Here is a 26,844-nt window from a genome sequence, read left to right as displayed (position 1 = left end):
ACACACACACACACACACACACACGCGCGCACACACACACACGCACACGCACACACGCACACGCACACAATGACACAGGTGTAGTTAGAAACTATACATTTTCAGTGTACAAGCTCACAACTGCTACTTTCATCGAATGTTCCCTAAATAATAGGGATTGTGTGTGTGTGTGTGTGTGTGTGTGTGTGTGTGTGTGTGTGTGTGTGTGCGTGTGTGCGTGTGTGCGTGCGTGAGTGCGTGCGTACCTGTATAGCAGGTTGGTCGATGGCAGACACCACCTCAGCTGGACTGTTCTCTGGACTCTCCAACTTAACAGGAACCTTCTCCTAAAGCAACCAGAACACATCTATATTAGGGTCTGTGCGTATGTACTGTACCTGGCTGTGTGTAGTGTATATCCATGTACAGTACACAGTAAAATCCTGAATGTTCATGTAAACATGTGATGTGATACACATGTGGTCACATGTGTACACTCTCAGCAGTATAAATGGATAAATTAACCGCACACTAGACCCATTTTCAACGTATCTTCATATAATTGGTCCTCAATAATGCTCATTATACAGGGGTTGACGCTAAGGTCTAAGAGGCACTTGTACAAGTACATCATTTTCTACTTGCACAAAGGTCATGTTGTTGTTGAAAATTGTTGAAATTGTTGTTTTGTTTGTACATTTAATTACATTAAATGTAATTCATTACATTAATTTTTTTTAAACATTTTTTAACTTTTTTGAAAATGGCGTCCACAGCCAAAAACATATACATTTGGGGGTCCTTGACATGAAAAGGTTTGAGAACCACTTGTATAGTGTGTAGTTACCTGTGTGTATCTCTCCAGGGTGTTAGTGAAGGTGTGTGTGTGGTAGTGCTCCAGCAGTCTCTCCTGCAGGTAGTTGTGACAGAGCTCGGCCCAGCCGGCGGCGCGGTTCTCCGGCTCTCCGCTGTGCCTGGGGTTCCTCATGCCGGGCGTGTCCACCACCATGACGGAGCCTAGCGTCATCAGCTGCTGAGAGGCCAGGGCCCTGTGGCGGGATCACGTATCACACGTTTATTTGACCACATGAACCATAGCATCATTATTCTGGGGCAAACTTTCTGCGAAAATAGCAGATCGCTCACTTTCGTCTATACTTTCGGCAAAGAGATTTGGTGTAGAGGGGAAAAGGGCAGACAGACAGACAGACAGACAGACAGACATGTAATGTACCTGTTGATGAGTGAAACTATGGCAGTGAAGAGTTCCTCATACAGCCCAGAGGCCATTCCCTCTACACACTGTGTAGCAGTTAACCTGGGACCTGAAGAGAGAGAGACACACACACACACACACACACACACACACACACACACACACACACACACACACACACACACACACACACACACACACACACACACACACACACACACACATCCATTAATATTACTCTTTTAAAGCATCTCTTACAATGCGTGTGTGTGTGTGTGTGTGTGTGTGTGTGTGTGTGTGTGTGTGTGTGTGTGTGTGTGTGTGTGTGTGTGTGTGTGTGTGTGTGTGTGTGTGTGTGTGTGTGTGTGTGTGTGTGTGTGCGTGCGTGCGTGCGTGCGTGCGTGCGTGCGTGTGTGCGTGCGTATAATGCACTGTGCATAATCTCACCATCGTCTGGCTCTGCAACAGAATGCCTCTCTCTGCCGCCTCCGGTGGCTCTCTGTAGTAACTGTCTGAGGTGGTGTTTAAACACAGCGGTGTCCAGCTCATCTCCCTCACATCCCAGAACACTGCCGGCCACCTGAGCACTGCTGAAGTTCACAAACTGTCTCCTCCCCACTGCAGAGGGAGAGGGTTAGGGTTAGAACACCTGATCGGTAAAAACTAATGGCAAGACCATTTGTTTCTTAATGTAATGAGAATATATAAGGACTGGTGCTGCATAGGGCTGTCATCCCATAAAGACATTCTTAGTCGACTAATAGCCAAAGGAATTTGTCGACTAATTGATTACTAGACTAATTGATTACACTTTTAGTTGATAACTAAAAGTGTGTTTGCTGCAATCAACCATGCAGAGCAGCCTTTTTAGGTAGGTGAACATTTTCATGTTGATTTCTAAATATCTACTGGCTATTGAACGTTATAGACTGGCAGAATTAAAAGGGTTACAGTATATCTAGAGTTTACAAGAGATGATGAGCATGGAAACATTAATAATAATAATAAACTACTAACCGACTAACAAAGTCTTGGTTGACTGAGACCAAAGTACCAGTCGATTAATGGATTCATTGTCTATGAGCCCTAGTCCTGCATGCAGTGATAGTGATGAGTCATCGAGTGATAGTGCTGAGTCATGCAGTGATAGTGATGAGTCACCTTTACAGGTCCCAGCTACTCCCAGATGGTAAATGCCAGCCAACACATGCCAGATTGCCTTCTGCTCATTGGCTGAGAAGCCCAGCGTTTCCATGGCAGCCAGCAGCTTGTTGAAGGCAACTGATGCTCGTTGTTTTTCCTCAACCTGAGGATTCAAAGTGACAAGTCATTATTTACATTATATTTATCAACCTGAGGATTCAAAGTGACAAGTCATTATTTACATTATATTTATCAACCTGACGATTCAAAGTGACGAGTCATTATTTACATTATATTTATCAACCTGACGAGTCAAAGTGATGAGTCACTTTTTTACATCAGATGATATTTAGATGATATGTGGATTCAAAGTGATGAGAATTTTTTTACATTTCAAGTGGTTAAGAAAACAACGACAACAACAGACATTTAAAACAATACATGTCAGTATAAATGAAGTGGTCCTTACTTTGGTGGGAGGAACAATACCAAAGCAGTTGGCCTCACCGAACTGGTGCAGCTGCAGATCTGTCCTGTTAGGATAAAACAACGAGTGAAGAATTGATAACAGTAAACCTGTTTGACCTCATAGACTCAATTAATACTTCTACTTCTATATTAAAGGTGATATTTAGTGGTAATGTGCCCCTTTTTGCATATAGCTTCTCAGGGCTCAGTGCTTTCAGAAATGATGATCTCTCATTCTGAAAAGTACACCTAGACCAAATACTGAAGTCAGGGTTAATTGGGTTTATACTGTAGTGTATAGTGATTATAGTTGTGTTTCTTGTGTTTATAGGAGCTGACATTGTGTTTCTATTAACAAGCATATTTCAATACAGGTAGTGTTTAGTACATCTAATGTGGGTGTGTAGAGCAGTGGTTCTCAAACCTTTTCATGTCAAGGACCACCAAATTCACACATATTGGCCCGCGGACCCCCATTTAAAAAGATAAGAGGAGATTTTTACAGCTATAGCAGTGATTTTCTACCATTTTAATTTCAAACCCCCAGTTTGATATGCATGAGGCCATGGACCCCCATTTGATACCATTTTGATCTCTGGGACCCCAATCTACACTGTCACTGTAACCATCATCTGTGTTAATTTAACTCTGAGAGTGTACAAATGGAACCAAATGGACCCGTTAGGGTTCATTTGGTTCAATTTGCACACACTCAGAGTTACAGACCCATAAGGGTCCATTTGGTCCTAACTATCAATCGTTTAGCTGGGGACCCCCTGGAACCCCTTCAAGGACCCCTGAGAACCACTGGTGTAGGGTAAAGTAGCACACAACCAAACCTCAGCTCTGTACTGAGTCCTGCCAACATCTGAGAGAACACCAGGAAGTTACTCTCTCCTTCATGCTTACGACACACTCTCCATTTCTCCAACATCATGGTCTGACAGAGAGAGAGAGAGAGAGAGAGAGAGAGAGGATGAATGAAATATTGAAGAAGACATTGTGTGTGTGTGTGTGTGTGTGTGTGTGTGTGTGTGTGTGTGTGTGTGTGTGTGTGTGTGTGTGTGTGTGTGTGTGTGTGTGTGTGTGTGTGTGTGTGTGTGTCTGTGTGTGTGTGTGTGCGAGTGTGCGTGCGTGTGTTTACCTGTAGGTGTCCAGCGGCTGCCAGTCCAGCGTGATTAAAGTCTATAGATAAGACCATGGCGAATCTGTTGGAAGCGTCGCTGTGCTGAGAGCTGACACAGCCAAAGGAGCGCAGGATGGTGAACACAGCTTGGACTCGCTCCACTGCACAACGCAACACACAAACATACACCATCAAACACACAACCAAAGTACACACGATCAAACACACAACCAAAGTACAGTACACACGATCAAACACTACAACCAAAGTTAAAAACAGAACAAGAGGAGGGCAACTGCATTCCTGAAGCCTAATTTATGCTCTGTCACATGACGAAACCAAAATAGAAGATCTACTGTACAAGCTCACAACGTGCAATGTGAGCTTCTAGAGCTGTTATTTTTGACAATGACGCGCGACAAAGTATGAATTGGGCTTACGGCTAGTGAAGCAAACTTGTTGGAAGCTTATGTGCTTTTCGGTCTAAAAAATAAGGAAAAAAGCATCAATAATACAAAAGGAACAAATCCATGAGGCACTCTTCACAAAAAGTTAAAAAATCTTTTTGAAAGGGCTGAAGGCCTTAAGTGGTCCATTTCAGGGCTTAGTTAGTTTACCCTGAAGAAGACCACCGGAGGCCAAAAAGACATTTGATCTGTTCCATTATGAACTAGCTTTTTAGTTTTAAACTTTTTGAAGAGTGCCTTGGATTCCTCTGTTTTGCATTGTTCCAGTTCCAGTTATGGGTGAGTTTTGCCCTGAAAACCAATACTGATACCATCCCCTTTGAGTTCTGTGAAGCTGTTATTTTGTTTATGTTTCTGAATTGTTTCCACTCAGTTCTAACGCTGTCAATGAATTTAGATGTCAACAGACTTGTCAAGCAGAGATATCTTATTGTCTGGCTATGACAGACTACGAGTGAGATATAAGGGGAAATTTATTTCTGCCCAACATTTGTGACCCACTGGCCCTTATCAAGAGGAACATTTGACAAATAATGGTATAATATATTATAATTATAATTATTTATTATTATAATTTAAATGAGCAGGCTGGCTGCCATCAGTCAGTTTTGGTTTCACTTTTCACCTGATGCAGTGATGTCATAGTGTCCTCCCACCTCGTTAACCTTGCAGCTGCCAACAACATGACTTGAGACAGGCACTCTGCAAGCATTATGGTAAGTTACCTGCCTTGTCTGTTTCATTTGAAAATGGGAATACTGTCTGTACTAACGGCCAATATTTAGGCTACATAGAGAAATACTAATACATTTCTTTTTTACATGGTAGCTTATTTTACTGCAATTTGCACAGATGAAAGTCCCACATGGACTGAAGCTGTCAAAGGAAATGAGTTACTTTGCCCTCATCTTAAAGTTAACATACTGTACTGATGCAGGAGGCAGAGGAGAGGGGGGGGGGGTAATAGCAGTAATGACATGGGCCAAGTTATTGTGGAACAACTAGCTCCTTTAGCATAAGACATTCTACATTTCTGGTGTGAAATGACACAAGGGACCCCACCCGCACCTGCCCCTTCAGTGCTCTCTGTACGGCCCAGGTCAGAAAGCATTGTGTTATAAAAACAGCATACCATGAAACGATATTCACAGTTTAAACTGGCACAGTTTCATAATCCACCCAAAATAGTACGTTAGTACATTTTAAGCCATTTTAGTGTCCGAATGTTTGGAAGATTGTGTGGCTGGTGACGATTGTTTCCAATATTTAGTTCAGTGAGCATTTGGCTAAAGAATCCTTCAGAAGCTGTGTTCACGTTCACTCTCCCATTGGAATTAATAGACTCCAACCTGCTTCCGGTCTCCTAAGGAGGCGGGGCCACCTACGTCACACAGAAACAGGAAGTAAAAGCCAGTTGGGCAGTCTTTCTTTTCTTTTTTTTTGTCTTTTGGTACTACTCACCACTCATACTGGGTCCGGTGGTACCAGCCTGTTTCAGCAGGGTGGTTGTGAAGGCCTGGCACACCGTGGTCTTGCCCGTGCCACTGCGCCCCATGGCACACACGCTGTAGTCCCTCCTGCTGCCCACCATGGACACATACACCTGTTTGACCAGGGCCGACAGGGCCGGGGGGGCCTCCCACACCGACTCCCCCCGTCGGGACTTTGGGGTCTGGAGGGCAGGAGAGGAAAACAATAACTTAAACCATGTGGTTCCCAAACATTTTAGCTTTTTAGACACAACGCGTGTCACGTTGTGAGCTTGTAGATCTTCTATTTTTCCTACTTCTTAAAAAAATAAATGTATTTATGAAATACTTTTGGATTTTTTTGGAATAGTTTTTAATTGATGAAAAGCTGTGATTTATTTTGTTTAAACTTTTTTTTAAATCTTTAGAAATAACAATATATTTTGTATTAATATTTTTAAATGTAGAAAACGGACTAAATGAGATATTCACTCGCGACCCATATAAAAATTGGTCCCGCGACCCAAAGGTCTGTTTGGGAAACAATGTGTTGCACTCACCTTGCTGTGAGGGTGGGACGGGGGCCAGAAGTTGACCAGGTTGGGTCCAGCGTGCGTCAGGGGCAGGCTGGCTCTGGCCCTGCTGGTCAGCGTGTGGAGGAGGCCACACTCATTCACACTGTGCAGCTCACTGAGGTCATCGCACAGGTCCAGCTCTGCAGGGTTACACTGCACACACACACACACACACACACACACACACCACAAGAGACATTTAACCACCAGACCCCCTGTAGAGAACTGGGCTCCCTGTCTCTCCAGCTCTTTATCCCCTCTTAAAGACCGGGAACGCATCTGTGTGTCATTTTTAGATTTCTTTGGCTATTCAAAAATAGCAGATCTACAAGCACATAAAATCTTGAAAATGTGTGCAAATCTTTGAATATAGTATTTTAAAGCAAACATTTTTAACTCAAATCTTTGCTTCTGGGGATTCTACAAATGTCTTCTAACATATATATATATTTTTTTAAACATATTTGCTATAATATCGTTCTCATATCCCCCGTGGACCCCCATCTCAAAATATTTTGTTCCAAGGACCCCCAGAAGTTGTTGTCTTTAAAAATATATATTCAAAGATTTGCACACATTTTCACGATTTTTCAAAAAATAGCAGATCTACAAGCTCATAGCGCGGCACTCGGTGCCGCGCTATGAGCTTGTATATCTGCTATTTTTGAATAGCCCAAAGAAATCTAAAATGACACAGACACGTTCCCGGTCTTAATGGGTTAATAGATAGAAAATAAATGTTCAGGTTGAGATACCAATTTCATCGACTCGGGAGAGAGAGATCCCATTTATCGGCTTCCGGTTTTGGCTGATTGTTTTTTGTTTCATCACTTCCATTAGCACTTGTTTATCCCATTTTGGGCGGGAACCCCTATTTGTAACTTTACCTTTCAGGACGGGAACACCTTTTGGGGTTGTTGTTGCTATGTGCAGTATATAGCAACACACATTTGTTGTAATTTTCTTTTTTTTCTTTTACAAAAACATATTGACTTAAATAATAAGTAATGAGAGGGCCTATAGTGTAGTATACAGTATATGAATATACCTTCTCTATCTCATACTCTGTGACGTCGTGCAGTGTTCCGTCCGTCTGCAGTCGCACCCGAACTCGGCCTTCTGGGAGATCCGGTGTGCCCTCGTCTGGCTTCAGCTGAGTGGCTGAAAGGAACACACACACACACACGCACACGCACACGCACACGCACACGCACACACACGCACGCACACACCAGCGTTTAGAGGAAGTACAGTTGACATAAAGAATCTGTTCCCTTTATGCCAAGTTGTGCCTGGATGGCTCTTTGTGTGACTCACCGAGGACAAAGCCATCCTTGCGGGCGTACCACACAGTTCCAACTTCATACCACACGTCTCTCACCTGATGAAACACAAGAAACGAGAAGGACAGAAACACACAAGGAGTTAGGAAATGTGTGATAGAACATGTACATCTTATCCACTTGAATCCTATGGTGCTGTGACGCACCATAGGTGTGACGCATTAATTTATCATTATCACTTCAGTTTAACCACTTTTATACCCTCTATAACGGACCTGAGTTGCGCTGTACTTGGTACGTTCTTTTTCCATGTACACCAAATCTCGTTGCCAAAAATAGCCGATCTACAAGCTCACAACGCGTCGCATTGTGAGCTTGTAGATCTGCTATTTCTAATGTTCCACGAGAGATGCTGGGGTTCAAGAGGTTAAACGTCAAGTATGTTATTTTCAATCTGTCCTAATGGAAACAGATATTATCTCAAGTTTTCCTTATGAGGTACTGTATCTTAGGAGGAAAGATTTACATATTTACGTAGCGTAATATGACATAAATGCAAGGTGCTATAAAGTAACAATGTCATTCTGGGGTGCCGTGGATGAAAAAGTTATTTACAGGGGTGACCTGAGCCAAAAAAACACTGCCCTAGAGTCCCTATTCTGGGCATGTCGTAATGGGCGATCATTCTGCGAACATAGCCAATCGACTCGTGAGCTTCTAGATCTGCCGTTTTCGGCAAAGAGGCGGCACCGTTTCTGTCTTACTCACTCTGTGTCTCAGAGGAGGGCTGTGGACAGTTCAGAAACCTGCCTACCAGTGACCTCATCGATAGGCAGGTCATTTTAACCCATTAAGACCGGGAACGCATCTGTGTCATTTTAGATTTCTTTGGCTATTCAAAAATAGCAGATATACATTGCAAGCTCATAGCGTGGCACCGAGTGCCACGCTATGAGCTTGTAGATCTGCTATTTTTTTGGGAAAAAATTGTAATAATGTGCAAACATTTGAATAAATATTTTTAAAGGGAACATTTTGAACTCAAATCTTTGCTTCTGGGGGGTCAATGGAACAAAATATTTTCAGATGGGGGTCCGCGGCCAAATACATATAATTTTGGGTGGTCCTTGACATGAAAAGGTTTGAGAACCACTGATATATAGCAACATACGTTTTTGTAAAAAAAAAAAAAGAGGATTTAGAAGACATTTGTAGTAGCAAAGATTTGAGTTAAAAATGTCCGCTTAAAAAATAATATATATTTATTCAAACTAAAGATTTGCAAAAATGTTCACAATGTAAAAAAAAAAAATAGCTGATCTACAAGCTCATAGCGCGGCAGTCGTGCCACGCTATGAGCTTTTATGTATGCTATGAGCTTTTATATATGCTATGTTTTAATAGCCAAATAAATCTAAAAATGACACAGATGCATTCCCAGGCCCGGATCGAGTTTCCCGCTGGTGGGAGGTCAAAAGGGCGGTGTGAGTGTAGTGGCTCAGAGCCCCAGCCTGATGACCAACAGGCTAATATCTCCCCCTAGCCAAGGGGGAATTCCTCTTTAGGCTAGTGGTTTAGATATTGGCTTTCCCACACGGGAGACGTTACACGTGCACGGCTCATGTGAAACGCATACCTCTTTCTTCTGGTGTTCTATGATGGTGGCGTCTGCTTGTCTTCCCTCTGGCTCCAGCCTCTCCTCCTTTGCTCCCTCTTTCACCTCCTTCACCACTTTCTCTGTCCTTTGTGGTGCCACCTTCTCTGTCCTTTGTGGTGCCATCTTCTCTGTCCTTTGTGGTGCCACCTTCTCTGTCCTTTGCGTCTCCTTGTCCCTTGTCCCCTGTTGGTCTGACCTGCTGTGTTCTTGTTGCTGCTGCTTGGGCGTCTCCGGGCTTCCAGCCCTGCTCTTCTGTTTGCTGCTCAGCTCAGGTGTCTGTCTCTGTTGTTGTGCTGTTGTTGTTGTTGTTGTTGTTGGTGTTGGTGATGTTGTTGTCTGTTTTGTAGTGGTGGACAGTAACTGCTGTAAGTACATTCACTTGAGTACTGTAGGCTACTTAAAGCTGGATTTGAACCCGGTTTCCTGCGCAAGTGCTGACATTTTTACCATTGAGCTAATAGAGCCTGCCTTCTTGCTCGGGGGATAAATTTAATCTTGACCATCTTGGCCTGTGTCTAGGTGAGACATGATCTTTGACACGATCGAATAGAAGAGCAGGGAGACAAAATACAACCACTCCAATTGCATAAGCTATATTGTATTAACAAAAATAAGTTTACATAGTGCAAGCTGATGACTTTCACTCCACTACATTTCATATCATTTACTTGTACAAGCTCTTGTACAAGCTTTGGATAAAAGCGTCATGCTAAATGATCATTGTACTTTTGACTTTGATATGTTAAGAAATTAACCACTTAAAAGACCACTTCACCCATTTTCAACTTATCTTCATATACTGTAACTGGTCCTCACTAATGTTCATTATGGTACTATTTGTGTCTCTGCGGAAGGCTGTGGACAGTTCAGAAACCTGCCTACCAGTGACATCATCGGTTGGTGGGTTTCTCTCTTTTCTTTTTTATTAATACGAGAACAATGGCTTCCATTATAGCATGCCAACTTTCCAGGAATAGAAAGCCTGCAGTTTCTATAGCTTGGATTCCCCATCGATGATGTCAATGGTAGGCGGGTTTCTGAACTATACACTATACAGCCCTCCTCTATAATGAGCATTAGTGAGGACCAATTATATGAACTTACGGTTGAAAATGGCTGAAGTGGTTCTTCTGATCTGCAAGCTCACAACAGATCACATTGTGAGCTTGTAGATCTGCCATTTTCGCTATATTTAAACATTTCAGAACATTTCTGTCAATTTATGTAAATCGTCTCTGTCAGGTGGAAACTCTCCAACTCTTCAGGATTCAAATTCCAAAATAGCAAAAATACCAGATCTACAAGCTCAAAACCTTCAAGCTTTGTGGATCTGCTACTTTTGATGCTTTCGTGTGAGGCTGTAATATGATCATCATTTACGAAAAAAACACAAAAAGTTAGAATGTGGAGATAAGAGGTTTCTGCCCGACAGTGACAAAATGTACATCATAGTTTGTACTTAAGTTGAGTAAAACTATACATTAAGTTGAGTACATACTTTGTCCACCGCTGGCGTCTTGGCGCGTTGGTCTGACGACGTGGAGCTGCGTCGGGCGCGGTCGCCGCCGCTGGTCGCCTGCTGCTCTGCTCGCAGCGCCATCTCTGCCTCCAGGATGCCTCCAGGGGTCTGGTCTGGAAGGAGGAACTGCCCCACCAGGTTGTCGCTTAGTTTACTGACCTGGAGAGGGAGGGAACGCACATGTACAGTACATGACCTTTGACCTGTCACCTTTTTTTTATCCAAACCTAAGACAGTATATGGGAGACTGTTGCAGTCTTGCAGAACAAACTCACGGTAACTTTGTCGTCTTTGTTCGCTTCGGGCTCCTTCAGTTTGGTCTCCTTCTCGGTCTCTCTGACCAGCTGTTTGAGGAAGCCCCCTGGCACCGCGACGAGAGGAGGAGGGGGCTCCGCTGGGGTTTTATCCTCCTTTATCTGTACGATGGAGAGAACAGTGGAGGACATGAATGCAGGGGTGACGGTACCAGACCACTGGCTTCTCAATGTACGGAGTCCGGGGAGCAACAACACCAGGGGTCCAAATGGACCCAAATGGACACTTACGGGTCTGTAACTCTGAGAGTGTACAAATGGAACCAAATGGACCCGTCCATTTGGTTCCATTTGTACACTCTCAGAGTTATAGACCCGTAAACGTCCATTTGGACCTGACTTTGAGAAGCAGTGGTACTAGACTCAGTGTACTGTATAGCCTACCTATTGTTGATTTGATCGGTTTATGTAATGTAGCCTACCTGTTGTTTATTTTTTTATTAGGAACCCCACAAGCTGTCACCCAAGTGACAGCTAGCCTTCCTGAGGAACTCATGCTACATGCTTGTCAAGCCTCTTGCTTGAGTAAAAAGGCTTGGATACAATACTATTTATAACTGTTAAAGGTGATGTAAGCAATATTTTATTGTTAAAAACTAAATTAATTTGTTTAGTTTTTTTAAATAAAGCTCCATATTCCAATAGTAAAAAGTTAAATTGCTAAATAGAGTGTTTGTTCAGTAACAGGGGTCTCTCAAGCTCTGTTATTTTAACAAAACATATCACTTAAACCACCTTTAATAGCTGTTAATCGCTCATACATCATGCAAATCCTTGTCAGTCCAAGTGCAGATGGCCAGGCCATATGTTAAATCTCCTTTTGGTATTTATATTATTATTACTCTAGAAGCTTAGCTGTATGCCTCTCTACACCTATCTGTATCTGTTTTATACAATGCTATTATGACGAATAAGTGAATTTCTCTCGCAGGATCAATAAAGGTCTATCTATCTACACAGTATGTCTATCTACAACTGAATATTACATACAGAAGTACAGTATGCATGAGCAAGGCCGTGCATTCAATGTCTGTCTAAATGCAATCACTGCTCAGTCATTATGATCAAAGAATGAGTACGAACACAAGGCTTGTTGTTGCTTGCAAACGCACGCAAATGTAACACAACATAATATAACATAATATAACATAACACAGTGATGCACTTTGTTCCCAGCTTCTACTGACAGAGCTCTTGTCTGTCCTTGCTGCTGGGTTTGGTAGGAAATCTGACAGTAAATGATGACCAGTGACCAGCATAACAATGAGAAGAGAATGGTGGACACAGGCATCTCAGATTTAGACAACAGATACAATCTACTTTTAAAGGTCAGCTGGACAACCATCACCACTATTGGAGCTTTTCCATTTTGCTTGCCGTCAGTGCCTATAGTCAGCCTCATCTTTCTCTCCCATATCTTATCCGTGACCCGCGAGTAGAGTAGTAGAGTAGTAGAGTAGTAGAGTAGTAGAGTAGGGTAGTAGAGTATAGTAGAGTAGAGTAGAGTAGGGCTGATGCTATGCAATGGAAAAGCGCCATTAGTGTGCTCAGGATGTGCGAAGTGCAAACATCTCAGGAACCACCTGACAAATAGATGATTTAACACAATCCATCACGTGAGGGAATATCTTATAGAATATCTTAGATATTCCCATAGATATATATGGAAGGAATGTGGATAACGCTGAACTAATAGCACTCTACAGTTTGACATGCATGATGACTAACATGGCAGCATGCATTGTGAGTGTATGAGCAGATGTCATGGATTAGAATAGAGCGTTCACTCAACATACGGTGGGAAGAATAAGTCCTCATGCAGGACACACATTTATACTTCGTCGTACGGAAATAGCTGATCTACAAACTCACAACGCATCGCAGTGCTCGCAGATCGGCTATTTTCGTTGTTGGTTCGATCTTCCAACACAGTTCCACTGAAAATCCCCCTTCAATAATGTTAACCTTTTAGTGCGGGATGGGGAGGTGTCTGTGAAGTGGATGTGGGGGGAGCGGGGGCTTTTCAGCGGAACTTGGTTGGGAGCAACCAACACGCATTTTCGGCGTGCCACGCCAGCGCGAAACAAAGTATAAATCAGGCTTTTTTTTACACTCAGATCATGCAAGCGTGCCACGTGTCTGCACCTCCCTTCTTCTCCCAAAGCTTTAAGCGTGAAGATAATGCCATGGTGTTGTTGTTGAAGCCTGCTGCTGCTAGACTCAAGGGTTCAAGGGGTGAGGAGGAGGAGTCACACAGATGCTGGCCAGGTGTGATGATGATCAGAGAGGAGGAGGGGGAGGGGTGTGTGGGGGAAACACAAACAGAGAGAGAGAGAACCTGAGGATGAGAAGATTCGGTAAGACAGATGAGAAAAGGACTGTGAGAGAGAGAGAGTGGGGTTGTAAACATGATTTCAACAGCCGTTAAAGGAAAAATGTTCACCTCTTTTGAACATCATCTCCATATATACTCTGTGGGTCCTCCTCCTTGGTATCATTTCTGTCTACATGCTCTGTATCTCACAGATGGTGCGAAAGTTTGCCTACTGATGATGTCACCGGTGGTCATTTCATATGTAGGCTATATATGTATGGATATATATATATCCCTGTTCTGTTTGGTTTAGGTGTTCTACTCATGCCCGGTTGATTGTTTACTTAGTCTTTGAGGTTCAGTTCTGTATTAGTCTTCTAGTTCTGTGTTAGTTTGTTGATCTCCTGGTGTTTCTCATGCATCTTATTTTGTAGTAATGCTCCTGTACTTCCTGTCTGCCCTTGTTGTTGTTGTTTGTCTTGACTCACCCGCCTTGTGATGATTTAGTGATTGTCCCCACCTGTGTCTCCCTTAGTTCTAACCTGTACCTGTGTTGATTGTTGTCGAGTTCACCCGTCTCTAGTTAGTTCCCTGTCTATTCGTACCCCACTGTTTCAGTATGTGTTTGTCAGTTCCTAATCCAATATTGAGTGAATGTGAATGCTGAATGCATTGAAGCATTCTGAAAGTCTCATTATTTCTTGCCTGTTTGGCCCATTCTGGAAGAACCTTGAGGTAGTCTAATAAATACTTAAAGTTGAACTGTTCTGCCTTCTGTCACCTGCTTGGGTCCTCCTCCAAACTCGTTCTGATAATAGATACTTCATAGATATGACTGATAATGTCATACTAGACTGGCCAAATGGGAGCCATGTGCTATTAGAGCCCATCTTGTTTTTGTTGATACAACGGTGGCTTCTATGTCAGTTTGATAACTTTGCAGGAAAAGAAAGGCTATATGTTCTATTAGCTTGGAATCACCATTGTTTCTGAACTCTCCCAATCCTCCTCTGAGACACAGAGTGAATAGACAGAAATGGTGCCATCTTATAATGAGCATTAGTGAAGACCTACAGTATGAAGATAAGGTTGAAAATGGGTTCCTTTAACTCTTGATAACATGGATGGCACACAAGCAGGGGTCAAATCACACTTCAGATGTGAGAGGTCTCACACCTCCGGGCCTATGAGCTCTTATTCTGACACTTCTTACAGGAAAGGAAATCACATCAAATACTTGACTGATACCATTATATTCCAGCCAACGTATTGAGAAGATGAACAATCTTCATCACTGACTGAACACAAACGTCACATGAGCAGCAGAGAAAATGTAATTCAGAGTTGCTGTTGGACAGAAGCATTGACCGCCATTCAAAATCCATCAGACATCCGGGATGCAATCTGTCATTCACCCTCGTAATGTTTTGTCATTAATGTAGATGATGATGAGGAGACTATTATGAAGCTAACGCTAGCTGGTAGGCTAACTATTACCTACAACAACTACCTCCTTATATAATTAATAATCAGAGTCAGATTCTATTGCGTCTTGGTTGGAGATCGATCTCTCTCTCCCCCTCTCTGTGCCACTGTTTACAGAACGTTATCGTTGTTCAGTGTGGATATGCTCACATAATTATCCTTATGTTATCGTTATCATGCTCAGTGTGAATGGCGCTTTATACGGCATGTGTCATGTTAACTACACATAGTAATCTAATCCTCTATGACTAACAGAGCCATCATAGTCTAACCTCAATGTTATAGTTATGAGGTGACTAACGCAAAGTTATACAATGTGATCAACTGCCCCAAATACACATTGTTGCCGTCGGATGGAAACTGAAAAAGCTCAAAACGCGCCGCAATGTGACACGTTTTGAGCTTGTAGATCAGCTATTTTTGGTACTTTTGTGTGACACTAGTATGATGAAGTAGGGCATTCATTTATGAAAAAAAAACATAAAAAGTTAAAATCTGGAGATAAGACGTTACTGCGACATACTGTATTGGTTCTAAGCTCTCATATTTCAGTCCAGTGGCCAGTAGCCTGTCCTCAGCCAATCAGCAGAGGCCAGTCTGCATGGGGCTGGCATGCAGTAGATATTTAGACTGACATTATTTTCAGGGCCCCCGATTTAACTTTTACACTTTTAATTGGCACTTGAGCCATTTATGGCAGCCACTGCTCCAAATCGAATGGTATAAATGCAGAGGACAAATTTGACCTATACTGTTGCAAATAGCCAACTAAAAGGTCGTTCAACTCACTCCTACTGATGTGTGTTGACTGGAACATGCTATATCCCTAAAGGAACACTTTGTTTCGAAGATTTAAGATTCAAAGGGATATATCTGTCACAGACTCAGACAAGTATAGCCTACATACAACAGCGGCACTCAAACATAACTCTGAGTCTGTACAAATGGAACCAAATGGACGTCTGCAAACATGTCCATTTGGTTCCATTTGTATTTGAAACGCTGGCCTACAAGCCGTAAAATGTTGGTGTGACATTCTCCACAAACTGTGCTAACAATAACAACATGTAACAACAAGCTATAATACTGGGCATAAAATATAATGCATGTTAAAAAAATAAATAAAGGCAAAACATTTAGCAGCATTCATTGTAGAGTGTTCAGAATATGAAGGGTGAATAATGCCACATGTCGACATACTGGTGCTACTGTACAAGTCCCTGTAAACAACTGTAACAAGACTCCCATGTCAGTAGCGAGGCACACAACCACTGAGTTCTACACCAACCCCTGGAAAGGACAGGAAGGCAGAATGATGGCTACATGTTTAAAGTCTCACGTAGCCAGACAACTATTCCACAATCTCCGAATGCTATATAGAGTCTGGAACTACACCTCCGAAAGCCTAGAACGGAAGCTGTCATCTGTTTGTCATTTCCGTTCACAAAAATATATTTTAAAACGTCTCTCTCTACATTTTATTTTAGAATTTCCATTTCTGATAAGCATATGCTTCGATTATTTTTGTATTATTATTAGGCTATTATTTATATTAAGACAAATTTGCACGACTCTAAAGAGGAAATGGAAGCGGGGAGTAGGCGTCACATCCGCTTCTTTATCCCCTGATCGTTTTCAGAGCTTCCGTTGCTCCAGACTGTATGACGGGAGCATTTCAACATTGTGGGAGGCAACAGTCTGGCTCGCGAGACTATCTACATGTAGACATTAACCACTTAAACCCCATATGGGTATCCGGAGTCCCTCAGGGCTCAATGCTAGTGTCTTTTCGGCTTTCTGTTATTGTGTGGAAAGCTTTCGCAGATCGACAAGCTTGTGAGCTTGTCGATCTGCTATTTTCAGCGAAAGCTTTCCCCACAATATGGTTGCTGGGGTTTAAGTGGTTAAATCTAAATACAAATACATTTACCCTTCAACATAAAAGCAACAATGAGCTCTTGAAAGTCCCTCTTAAGCGTCTCACACATTATAACCCATGTTTTCTAGAATATAATTTCTGTAAAAAATGCATCCCATGAACCGTGCTGACTTAAAGCAGCCAACCACCACTATCAGTGACTTATAATGCATTATAACATTATTATTATAATGTATTACGGCTATGGTCATTATCATACACTCTGATTGTGGCGAAAAGAAAAGGGTCTGTCATTATGATGCTTCACGAATGATGCTTCACCTTAATAAGCCATTAGACAATACTTTATCATGTGTTATGATTATTGTTATGAAGCATAATAAGTCCTTATAACTGTAAATCTACCCTGTTGTAAACAGATTACATTGCATTTATACTTGACCTCATGAGCCATTCTGAAATGCTTTATGTGTTATGATTGTTATCATTATATTCAGTTTTTGAGTGCTTATAACTATGCTATGCAGTCTTATAATCTGATTATAATGCCTTATAAGTGTGTGTTTATAATGCATTGTAGACATGGCCTTCATAGGAAGTGTTACAGTCGTCATGGCTAATACAGTAGGAACTCTCAGAGCGTCAGCAAGTATTCTAGAGGACAGAATCCAGTCACCCCTGAAACAAACAAGCAAACATGGTAGAGACATGGCGGCCTATAAGCCACCAAAGACTTTTTTTTAATTTAGTTAGTGCCTGGGTGACTGAAGGCCATGTCAGCTGTTGTGCCACACGTCCTGTCCTTGCCTTTTCAGCCCAATAAACTAATCCATGAACAAAACTTGAAAACAGTTATAGTCATTTTAAAAAAAAAAAAATCACAAGCCCCACAACCGGATGCCTCATATGTCCAAAGGTGTTTCTGAGGTTTCTGCCTGACAGCGATGAAATATTAAAAACATACCTCTTAGTGGCTTCGCAGTCAGCACAGGAACTCCAAAACAATAAGAAACAGTTTACAATCCTTCACATGGGAGAGACACAGAGACAGAGAGACAGAGAGAGTGTGTGACCACCATGCAGTCACCAACACCAACCCCACTGTGACACACGCGCACACGCGCACACACACACACACACCCACACACAAACACACACACACACACACACACACACACACACACACGCTGCTAGGCCACAGGCTGAGCTGGGCATGCATGCTGCAATACAGACAGGAATAGTGTCGCGCGCACGCACACACACACACACACACACACACACACACACACACACACACACACACACACACACACACACACACACACACACACACACACACACACACACACACACACACACACACACGCAGAGAGATAAGCGGTGCAGCTGGGTTGACAGTTGATTCCTCTATAAATATCCGTGGTTGGGGGGCTGGGGGACCACCCCCCAACCCCTGTTTGGAGAGCTACAGGTTTCTCACACCTTCTCTGAGGAAAGTAAAGCAGGAGAAGTGAGAATTAAAGAGAGATACAAAACTATAATGTACCGTATTATATATAAACCAGATCAAATAATGTTAAGAACACTAACATTCACTAACGACTGACATGGTGGCATTTTCCAGAGATGTGTGAAGGTATAGAGCCACACAAAGTAAACTAAAAGGAAGCCTAGAGAGAAGGGTCCAAAGTGAAGTACAAACACATAATGTAGACTAGAGCACTGGTTCTCAAAGTTGGGTCCGGGGACCCGCAGGGGTCCTTGAGGGGGGTTCCAGGGGGGTCCCCAACAAAATGAGGAGAGGTTTTAACACTTGAGCCAGATTTCATATACAAGCTCAACCCAACACGATGCATTGCAAGCTTGTAGATCTGCCAATAAGGCTACATATCAATTTGTTGGTGCTTGACATGAAAATGTGTGAGAGCCATTGATAGTTTACCAGGTCCGCCTCCAGACTGTCCCTTGGCAACAGCTAGAAAAACAGCCTGCGTCTCCAACCTGCTTCTTGTCAGCTGTCGAAATTCAGTGACTGACAGCGAGCAGCTGAACTGTGTGTGTGTGTGTGTGTGTGTGTGTGTGTGTGTGTGTGTGTGTGTGTGTGTGTGTGTGTGCGTGTGCGTGCGTGTGTGGGGGGGGGGGAGAGAAGCAGTCTGTATAGGGGGATGAATGAAAGGGGATGAAAGTCATTTGGATAGAGGGAGGAGAGAAAGGAAGAGAAACTTCTGGGAGATAATGATTAGCCCCCCCCCCCCCCATCCACCCTCCCCCATTCTGCACATTCACCATTGCAGCTTTTAGCTGTACTATTGACAGCTTTATTATCTCTGACAGGCTGAGAGGCCAGGAGGTGGCAGAGTGTTTTTGCGCACGTGTGTGCGTGTGCGTGTGCGTGTGCGTGTGTGTGTGTGTGTGTGTGCACCTACTGTCACAATCTTTGCATGCACACTCCTAGTGGGCCATGGAAAACACTTCACCCCAACTTTTTCCAAATCGGTCTCATGGTGGCGCTGCAGTAGAAGCGAGCAATCTCACCCGTGGTCCAGGTTTCTAATGGCATGTTTGTTGAAATAGGTTGCCATGGTTACACCATATATCCAACCAAAGCACTTGGAAGAGCCTGTGGAACTCCATCTTTGGGGCGAGGCTGTCGTCATTATTTGATGACGTATACTGTAGATACAGGGAAGCTATGTTTAAAGGCTGTTACCCAAAGCAAAACAAACATTTGTTTTCGCTTTAAAGATGATAAATACTCCTATTTGAGTATCACAAAGGAATTTGCATCTTTGAAGTCGTCAGCAGGCCCATGTTCAGCTCAGACAATGAAAAAGAAGGGAAAGGAAAAGAAAACGATTGGTCATCGTGGAATCGATTCCACAGGGGAGACTACCTACAAGAAGACAACCTCGTCGGCTCTGAAAGGCGCCATCGAGCTCGGCGTAACCCATACGGTGGGGTGCCTGAGCCAGGACCCCGAGAGAGACATATTGGTGTGTGACTTTGAAGTGTCGGAGACCATCTTCTTCCCCGGTAGAGGCAGCTACCTGACACCGTCCCACACCCACAGTGACTTCAAGTTCACAACGTACGCTCCCATGGCCTTTCGTTACTTCAGGGACATATTTGAGATCGGGCCTAACGACTACCTGCGCTCACTGTTCAACCAGTCTCTGATAGAGCTGTCCAACCCGGGGGCCAGCGGCTCCGTGTTCTACGTTTCCAGCGATGACCAGTTCATCATTAAGACGGTGCAGCATAAAGAGGCCGAGTTTTTGCAGAGGCTGCTTCCTGGTTACTACATGAATCTGAATCAGAACAAAGAGACCTTGTTGCCAAAGTTCTACGGCCTCTACTGCGTACAGACGGGGGTGAAGAAGATTCGATTCGTAGTCATGAACAATCTGATCCCCTGCGGCATACGGGTGCACCTCAAATATGACCTGAAGGGCTCCTCTTTTCATCGGACAGCTTCGTCCAAGGAGAGAACCAAGGCGATGCCCACCTACAAGGACCTGGACTTCATCACGGACATGCCCGACGGCCTGCTACTGGATGCCGACAAGTACAGTGCCCTCAGCAAGAGCATCCAGGCAGATTGTTTGGTGCTGCAGAGCTTTGAGATAATGGACTACAGCCTGCTGGTGGGTGTCCACAACTTGGACCAGGCAATCCTGGAGCAGTCCAGAAAGGAGGCTGAGGCGAGTTCTATGGACCATCGGATACAAAGCCAGAGATCTATCTGTAAGTTGGCTACGGTTAAGGATCATTTTGGAGGAATACCAGCAAAAAACACCAAGGGTGAGAGGCTGCTGGTGTACGTCGGCATCATTGACATCTTGCAGTCCTATACAGTAGCAAAGAAGCTTGAACATTACTATAAGGCTGCCATCCATGATGGGAGTACTGTATCGGTGAGCAAGCCCAGCTTCTATTCAGAACGCTTTCAGAACTTCATGTGCAATTCGGTCTTCAGAATAATCACATTTACGGGCCCCTCATCTAAGAAGGGACGCGTAGGAGTCTTTGCGGGTCTGACCAGCACAGTAAACAAGCTGATACCCACATATGAGGAGCTCAAAGAGAATTACATACCCACTCCCGTCCCTGCGAAAATAGTTGCTGGTTCCGGACAAGGTGTGGTCCCTGCGAAAACAGTTGCTGGTTCCGGACAAGGTGTGGTCTCTGCGAAAACAGTTGCTGGTTCCGGACAAGGTGTGGTCCAGGAGGAAGACAAACGTGTAGCAGATGCCAGCCTCGAATGCTGGGTGGAGGCCGAGCCTGTGGCGGCGGGTGCCAGCTCCGAACGCTGGGTGGAGGCCAAGGAAGGGGTGGTGCCTCCTGTTGTGGTGAAATGCCCCAGCCCTGTGCCTGCCCCCACAGTTGCTGGTTCCGGACAAGGTGTGGTCCCTGCGAAAGCAGTTGCTGGTTCCATACAAGGTGTGGTCCCTGCGAAAACAGTTGCTGGTTCCGTACAAGGTGTGGTCCCTGCGAAAGCAGTTGCTGGTTCCGTACAAGGTGTGGTCCCTGCGAAAACAGTTGCTGGTTCCGGACAAGGTGTGGTCCCTGCAAGATCAGTTGCTGGTTCCGGACAAGGTGTGGTCCCTGCAAAATCAGTTGCTGGTTCCGGACAAGGTGTGGTCCCTGCAAAATCAGTTGCTGGTTCCGGACAAGGTGTGGTCCCTGTGAAAACAGTTGCTGGTTCTGGACAAGGTGTGGTCCCTGCAAAATCAGTTGCTGGTTCCGGACAAGGTGTGGTCCCTGCGAAAACAGTTGCTGGTTCCGGACAAGGTGTGGTCCCTGCAAAAACAGTTGCTGGTTCCGGACAAGGTGTGGTCCCTGCGAAAACAGTTGCTGGTTCTGGACAAGGTGTGGTCCCTACAAAAACAGTTGCTGGTTCTGGACAAGGTGTGGTCCCTGCGAAAACAGTTGCTGGTTCCAGACAAGGTGTGGTCCCTGCTAAAACAGTTGCTGGTTCCGGACAAGGTGTGGTCCCTGTGAAAACAGTTGCTCGTTCCGGACAAGGTGTGGTCCAGGAGGAGGACAAGCCTGTAGCAGATGCCAGCCCCGAACGCTGGGTGGAGGCCAAGCCTGTGGCGCCTAGAAGCCCTGTACGCTCGGTGGAGGAACAGAAAGAGGAGATTGAGGTTGACACGAGGCACCACCCTTCGGTCAAAGTCAAGGAAATGGCATGCATTGCTGCTCTCCTCACGGAAATGAAATACCACACTATCCCCGTCCGAGTAGCCCCCATTGCTGCTGGCTCTGGACGTAGTGTGCGCCAGGAGGACAAGCCTATGGCAGCTGTCAGCCCTAAACGCTCGGCGGAGGCTGAGGAAAAGGTGAAGCCTTCTGATGTGGAAATGAAATGGCCTTCGCCCCCTACCAGCCCTGACCGCTGGTGGGCGGACTTTGAGGAAAATGTGAAGCCTTCTGACGAGGACCTGAAATGGCTTCTTGACCGCTCGGCGGAGGCTGAGGAAAAGTTTGAGCCATCTGACGTCGAACAAAAATGGTCGGCGATGGTTGCCAGCCCTAAACGCCGGTGGGCGGAGGCACAGCTGGGGCCTTCTGACGTGGAGCTGAAATGGCCGTCGGTCATGAAGATCAAGAAGTTCTTTGAACAGATTGACAAGGAGGGACCAAGAGAGAGAGTAATGCGAGTTCCACAGAGCCCACAGTCCCATGCAAATCAACCTATCTCTTACTACAGACCAGGTGTGGACCAGGAGGAAGAGGAGATGGAGGAGGAAGAGGCGGAGGAGGATTATACAGCGACTGACAGCCCTGAACCCTCAGTGGAGGCAGAGCCGGGAGAAAAGCCTGCAGCTGTGCAGCTGAAAGCTGACACCCTGCTGGAACTGGACAGGTACGTGGACAAGATCTTTCAGACAGACCTGATGGTTGGAGGCAAACACAGAACTATCAGAAGCACTACTACCTCAAGCACCTTAATCACCCAGTTGCCAATCTGTCCCCCCTTTGCTCCACCCCCACCTCCACCTCCTCCTCCTCCTCCTTCATCCATCATCCAGGTGCAGTCTCTGGAATGCCCTCCAGCAGGAGCAGGGCGATGCCCAACTCTGACAATGAAGAAGCTCAACTGGCAAAAGCTTCATGCTGTTTCTGAAGGTCATTCCATGTGGGTGTTGTCCGAGAAAGACCCTCCCCGCCTGGAGCCCGACTACAACAGCATCGAGCAACTGTTCTGTTTCCCGGCTGCTCCCGAGTACAAAGACAAAGGGCCAACTGCTCCTGCTCCTAAGTCTGAAAAGGAGATTACTTTCGTTGAGCCGAACAAAAACTTTAATCTGAGCATATTCCTGAAGCATTTCAAATGCTCGAAAGATGACTTTGTAGCTATGATCCAGAATGGAGATCGGACCATGTTTGACGTGGAGGTGCTTAAACAACTCCTAAAACTTCTTCCGGAAAAGCACGAGATTGAAAATCTGAAGTCATTCCAAGGAATTAAAGAAAGGTTGGCTTATGTAGACCGCTTCTACTACTCACTACTCAGGATCCCATGTTATCAGTTGAGGATTGAGTGTATGCTACTCTGTGAAGAAACAAACGAAGTGCTGAACATGATCATACCCCAAGCCAAACTGGTGGAGGAAGCCTGCCTGTCCCTCAGGGAGAGCCTCCTCTTGCCCAGTTTCTGCAGACTTATCTTGGATGTGGGAAACTTCCTTAACTATGGAAGTCACATAGGGAACGCAGTCGGGTTCAAAATTAGCTCTCTGCCCAAGCTTGCTGACACCAAAGCCAACAAGAGCCAGATCACACTGCTTCATCACATCCTGGAGGAAGCAGAGCTGAACCACCCCGAACTGTTGGCACTAAAAGATGATATAGAGATCTGTGATAAGGCAGCAGGAGTTGACCTTAAGCATAGTCAAGCAGAGGTCGGTGTCTTATTAAAACGACTGCAGGACACTGCCAAGGACGTTGCCAACTCTGTGGAAGATGTGGTGGAGCAATATACAAAAGTCATCGAGGAAAGCCTGCAGGCATGCAGAGGTTTGGAGGAGAGGTTCTCTGAGATTGACAGAAAGAGAAGTGAACTGGCCGTGTACCTATGTGAAGATGCTAATCAGCTCTCCCTACAGGATCTTTTTGGAACTATCAAGACATTCCGGAAACTCTTCATCAAGGCCTTGAGGGAAAACAAAATCAGAAAAGAGAAACTAGAGATGATGGCGATGAAGGCCTTTTAAAGGAAGTGGAGGTGGAGAAAGTTTGGTGTAGAGACTGTGGAACAGGAGTGGGGCTAGGCTACAAAAGAACACGATAGCATAATGGTGAAAGACTTTGGCCAGGGTGAGCGGGGAACCCTCAGACCCGAAAATGCAACGAGACGTTGTGTCACAATTCCCATGAGTTGATTTGACTTTTTTTATCCTTTTTTTTATTATACCTTTATTTAAGTCCCGTTGAGATGTCAATATCTCTTTTTCGAGGGAGCCATGGCACCAAGGCAGTGGAACTAAAGAGTTTTAACAACATTCATTATTAAAATCAATCATTACTGTGTAGCAAATAACAAAACAAACATTAAGCACCTTTTAACAAACATACAGTAAACGAGTTAAGGAAGCAGTTACTGTACTATTTCCAATATAATCTGCCATTAAACCCTTCACTACATTGTTCTCGTCATTGGCTGAGTTGACGGTGCCTGACATCAAACCCAGAACCATGCGATTAAAAGGCGAGTGCTTTACCGATACCGAGACACTTCTTATGGATTGGATTTTCCATTAAAATGTATAATTCTTCTTATTATACTTTTACTCGTCCACAGGTGTTGTTGTGGGTGGTGCCCACCACTGAGGACATTGGCATTTGATTCCTCCACGGCTTAGCCGGGGGCTCCAACAAACACAAATTGGTTCGCTGCACTATAGCGACTCCTACAGGTCGGTTGGGGCATCTGTTCAGCAGAGAGCAAAAGTAAAACTCACTGTCGAAAAGACATCAGAGACACACACTTCCCACAGATTACATACATCCAAAGTGAGTTTGGAAACATGAGCAACGACACAAAACTCCCATACCTACCGGGAGATAAACAACAATGTGCAAACACAGCAACAACATTTGTGAACTGTTGTGATAAAAGAAGGTTAGCCAATGGAATTGTGTTTCCTGCACTATCTGTACCGAGTGGACCTCTGACTTTTAAACACATTTGAAATCTGAGGCAATGTGCATACTATTTTAAATAGTTTGGGGGAAAATGATTGTCCCAATTTTGAGATTTCTGCTATTTGTTTCAAAAAGCTTTATACTCTTGCCAACATGTATATATATAACGTTGCAATCTGACATAGCTCTGTTTAACCCAATGTTACTGTGTTAAACTGTACCCTCTCCAACTGTATATACTTTCCCCATTTTTTTCTTAAATAGTTTTTCTTATGTTTTGACACTTGCTTTGCCAATATATTTTATATATATATTTTCTCATACCAATAAAGCTCATTTGAATTGAATTGAATTGAATTGAATTGAATTGAATTGAATTGAATTGAATCGAATCGAATTGAATTGAATTGAAAAGAAGTGGCAGGTGACTCCATGTGTATGTGTAGGGGAACTCTACACTCTGTCCAGACCAAACAACAGGGTTTGGCAAAGTGTCGACAAGGACTATATCTGTATATAACACAAACATTTGGGGATGAATTTTGGGATGAATGTTCATTTAGATCAGTGATACTCAACTTTTTTTTAATTTCAAGGACCCCCAGTTAAATATGCATTAGGCCACGGACCCCCATTTGACACAATTCTTATCTCTGGGACCACCCAGCGCTCCTTTTCCCAGTGCCGACCATCGCTGGCTGCAGCGCCTTGGCCGCTTCAAGCTGAAAACAGTTAAACTTTTGGAAAAGGAGCACCGGTCATTTGATCCTCCTGATTAATTATGTGATGTGACAACCTGACGTTGAATCATTTCTACAACCATGAGAAGCCCTTGTTTACATTGTTTCAGCTGCGCTACTTGTGCTAATAACGCAGATGACGTTTGAGCAGTGGGCACCTCAATGGTTGATACAGTGGGTTGGAACAGTGCGGGGCATTATGATGTGTGTGAGTGCTATGAACATGGATATCCACACTGTGTGTGAGCACTATGGACATGATATCCACACTGTGTGTGTGCGCTATGGACATGATATCCACACTGTGTGTGAGCACTATGGACATGATATCCACACTGTGTGTGAGCACTATGGACATGATATCCACACTGTGTGTGAGCACTATGGACATGATATCCACACTGTGTGTGAGCACTATGGACATGATATCCACACTGTGTGTGTGCGCTATGGACATGATATCCACACTGTGTGTGAGCACTATGGACATGATATCCACACTGTGTGTGTGAGCACTATGGACATGATATCCACACTGTATCAGGTTGTTTTCCAGTCCAGGTTTAAAACTACAGCAGGCTGCAACCACAGGGGCAACCACACCCATGTGTGTACCGTTTCGTTCCTAGTGGCGAAGCGTGGGATGATGTATCTTCCTAAAATAAGGATCTTTGACTGTAGTCCCGGATTTCCAGAAGGTGGCATTACTGGCATATACCTGTTTTCTGTCATTTCCCCATAGATTCACTTCAATGGCTCAGCAGCAGATTTGAACTGGAAACACATGTGAAGGTGTGATGTGTTTCAGGTTCAAAGCTGCTGCTGAGCCAATCAAACTAAGCTACGGGAAAATAAACTGGAACATGAAATGGGTGTGCTGTACTGTACCTTCTGAAAACCTGGGACTATAGTTATGCACAGAGACTATTCCAATTGAGAAGTGGAGTGACTGCACCCACATAGGAGACTTTTGTACTAGTGGGCTGTTTTCGTAAATTAATGATCTTTGCCAGTGTGCCACACCCATTATTAATTGTATTAGCATTGCTAACCTGCCAT

The 26,844-nt window shown here is 44.2% G+C and overlaps 2 protein-coding genes across 2 annotated transcripts in view; one reads left to right on the top strand and one right to left on the bottom strand.

Annotated features, from left to right (window-relative positions):
• The window catches only part of myo18b (myosin XVIIIB), a 46,490-nt gene extending 28,483 nt beyond the window's left edge, over nt 1-18,007 (bottom strand). The window contains 18 exon segments of the mRNA XM_080419203.1: nt 246-326; nt 827-1,028; nt 1,214-1,304; nt 1,643-1,813; nt 2,357-2,501; nt 2,808-2,871; nt 3,646-3,746; nt 3,951-4,093; nt 5,861-6,071; nt 6,429-6,596; nt 7,492-7,604; nt 7,761-7,824; nt 9,363-9,719; nt 10,882-11,061; nt 11,178-11,315; nt 11,317-11,318; nt 13,362-13,554; nt 17,859-18,007. Of these exon segments, the coding sequence (XP_080275329.1) occupies nt 246-326; nt 827-1,028; nt 1,214-1,304; nt 1,643-1,813; nt 2,357-2,501; nt 2,808-2,871; nt 3,646-3,746; nt 3,951-4,093; nt 5,861-6,071; nt 6,429-6,596; nt 7,492-7,604; nt 7,761-7,824; nt 9,363-9,719; nt 10,882-11,061; nt 11,178-11,315; nt 11,317-11,318; nt 13,362-13,404 (2,274 nt within the window). The 5' untranslated portion in view covers nt 13,405-13,554; nt 17,859-18,007.
• Nucleotides 18,008-19,719: 1,712 nt separating this feature from the next.
• On the top strand, nt 19,720-24,114 carry LOC308078956 (uncharacterized protein; the record flags this gene model as incomplete). Its single annotated transcript, XM_080420295.1, has 1 exon — nt 19,720-24,114. One exon carries the CDS (start codon nt 19,720-19,722, stop codon nt 24,112-24,114), a length of 4,395 nt encoding a protein of 1,464 aa, XP_080276421.1.
• Nucleotides 24,115-26,844: the final 2,730 nt, after the last annotated feature.

This window comes from Gymnoscopelus braueri, assembly GCF_963280865.1.
Source record: "Gymnoscopelus braueri genome assembly, chromosome: 22".
NCBI lineage: Eukaryota > Metazoa > Chordata > Actinopteri > Myctophiformes > Myctophidae > Gymnoscopelus > Gymnoscopelus braueri.
This window is presented reverse-complemented; position numbering and strand designations above follow the sequence as displayed.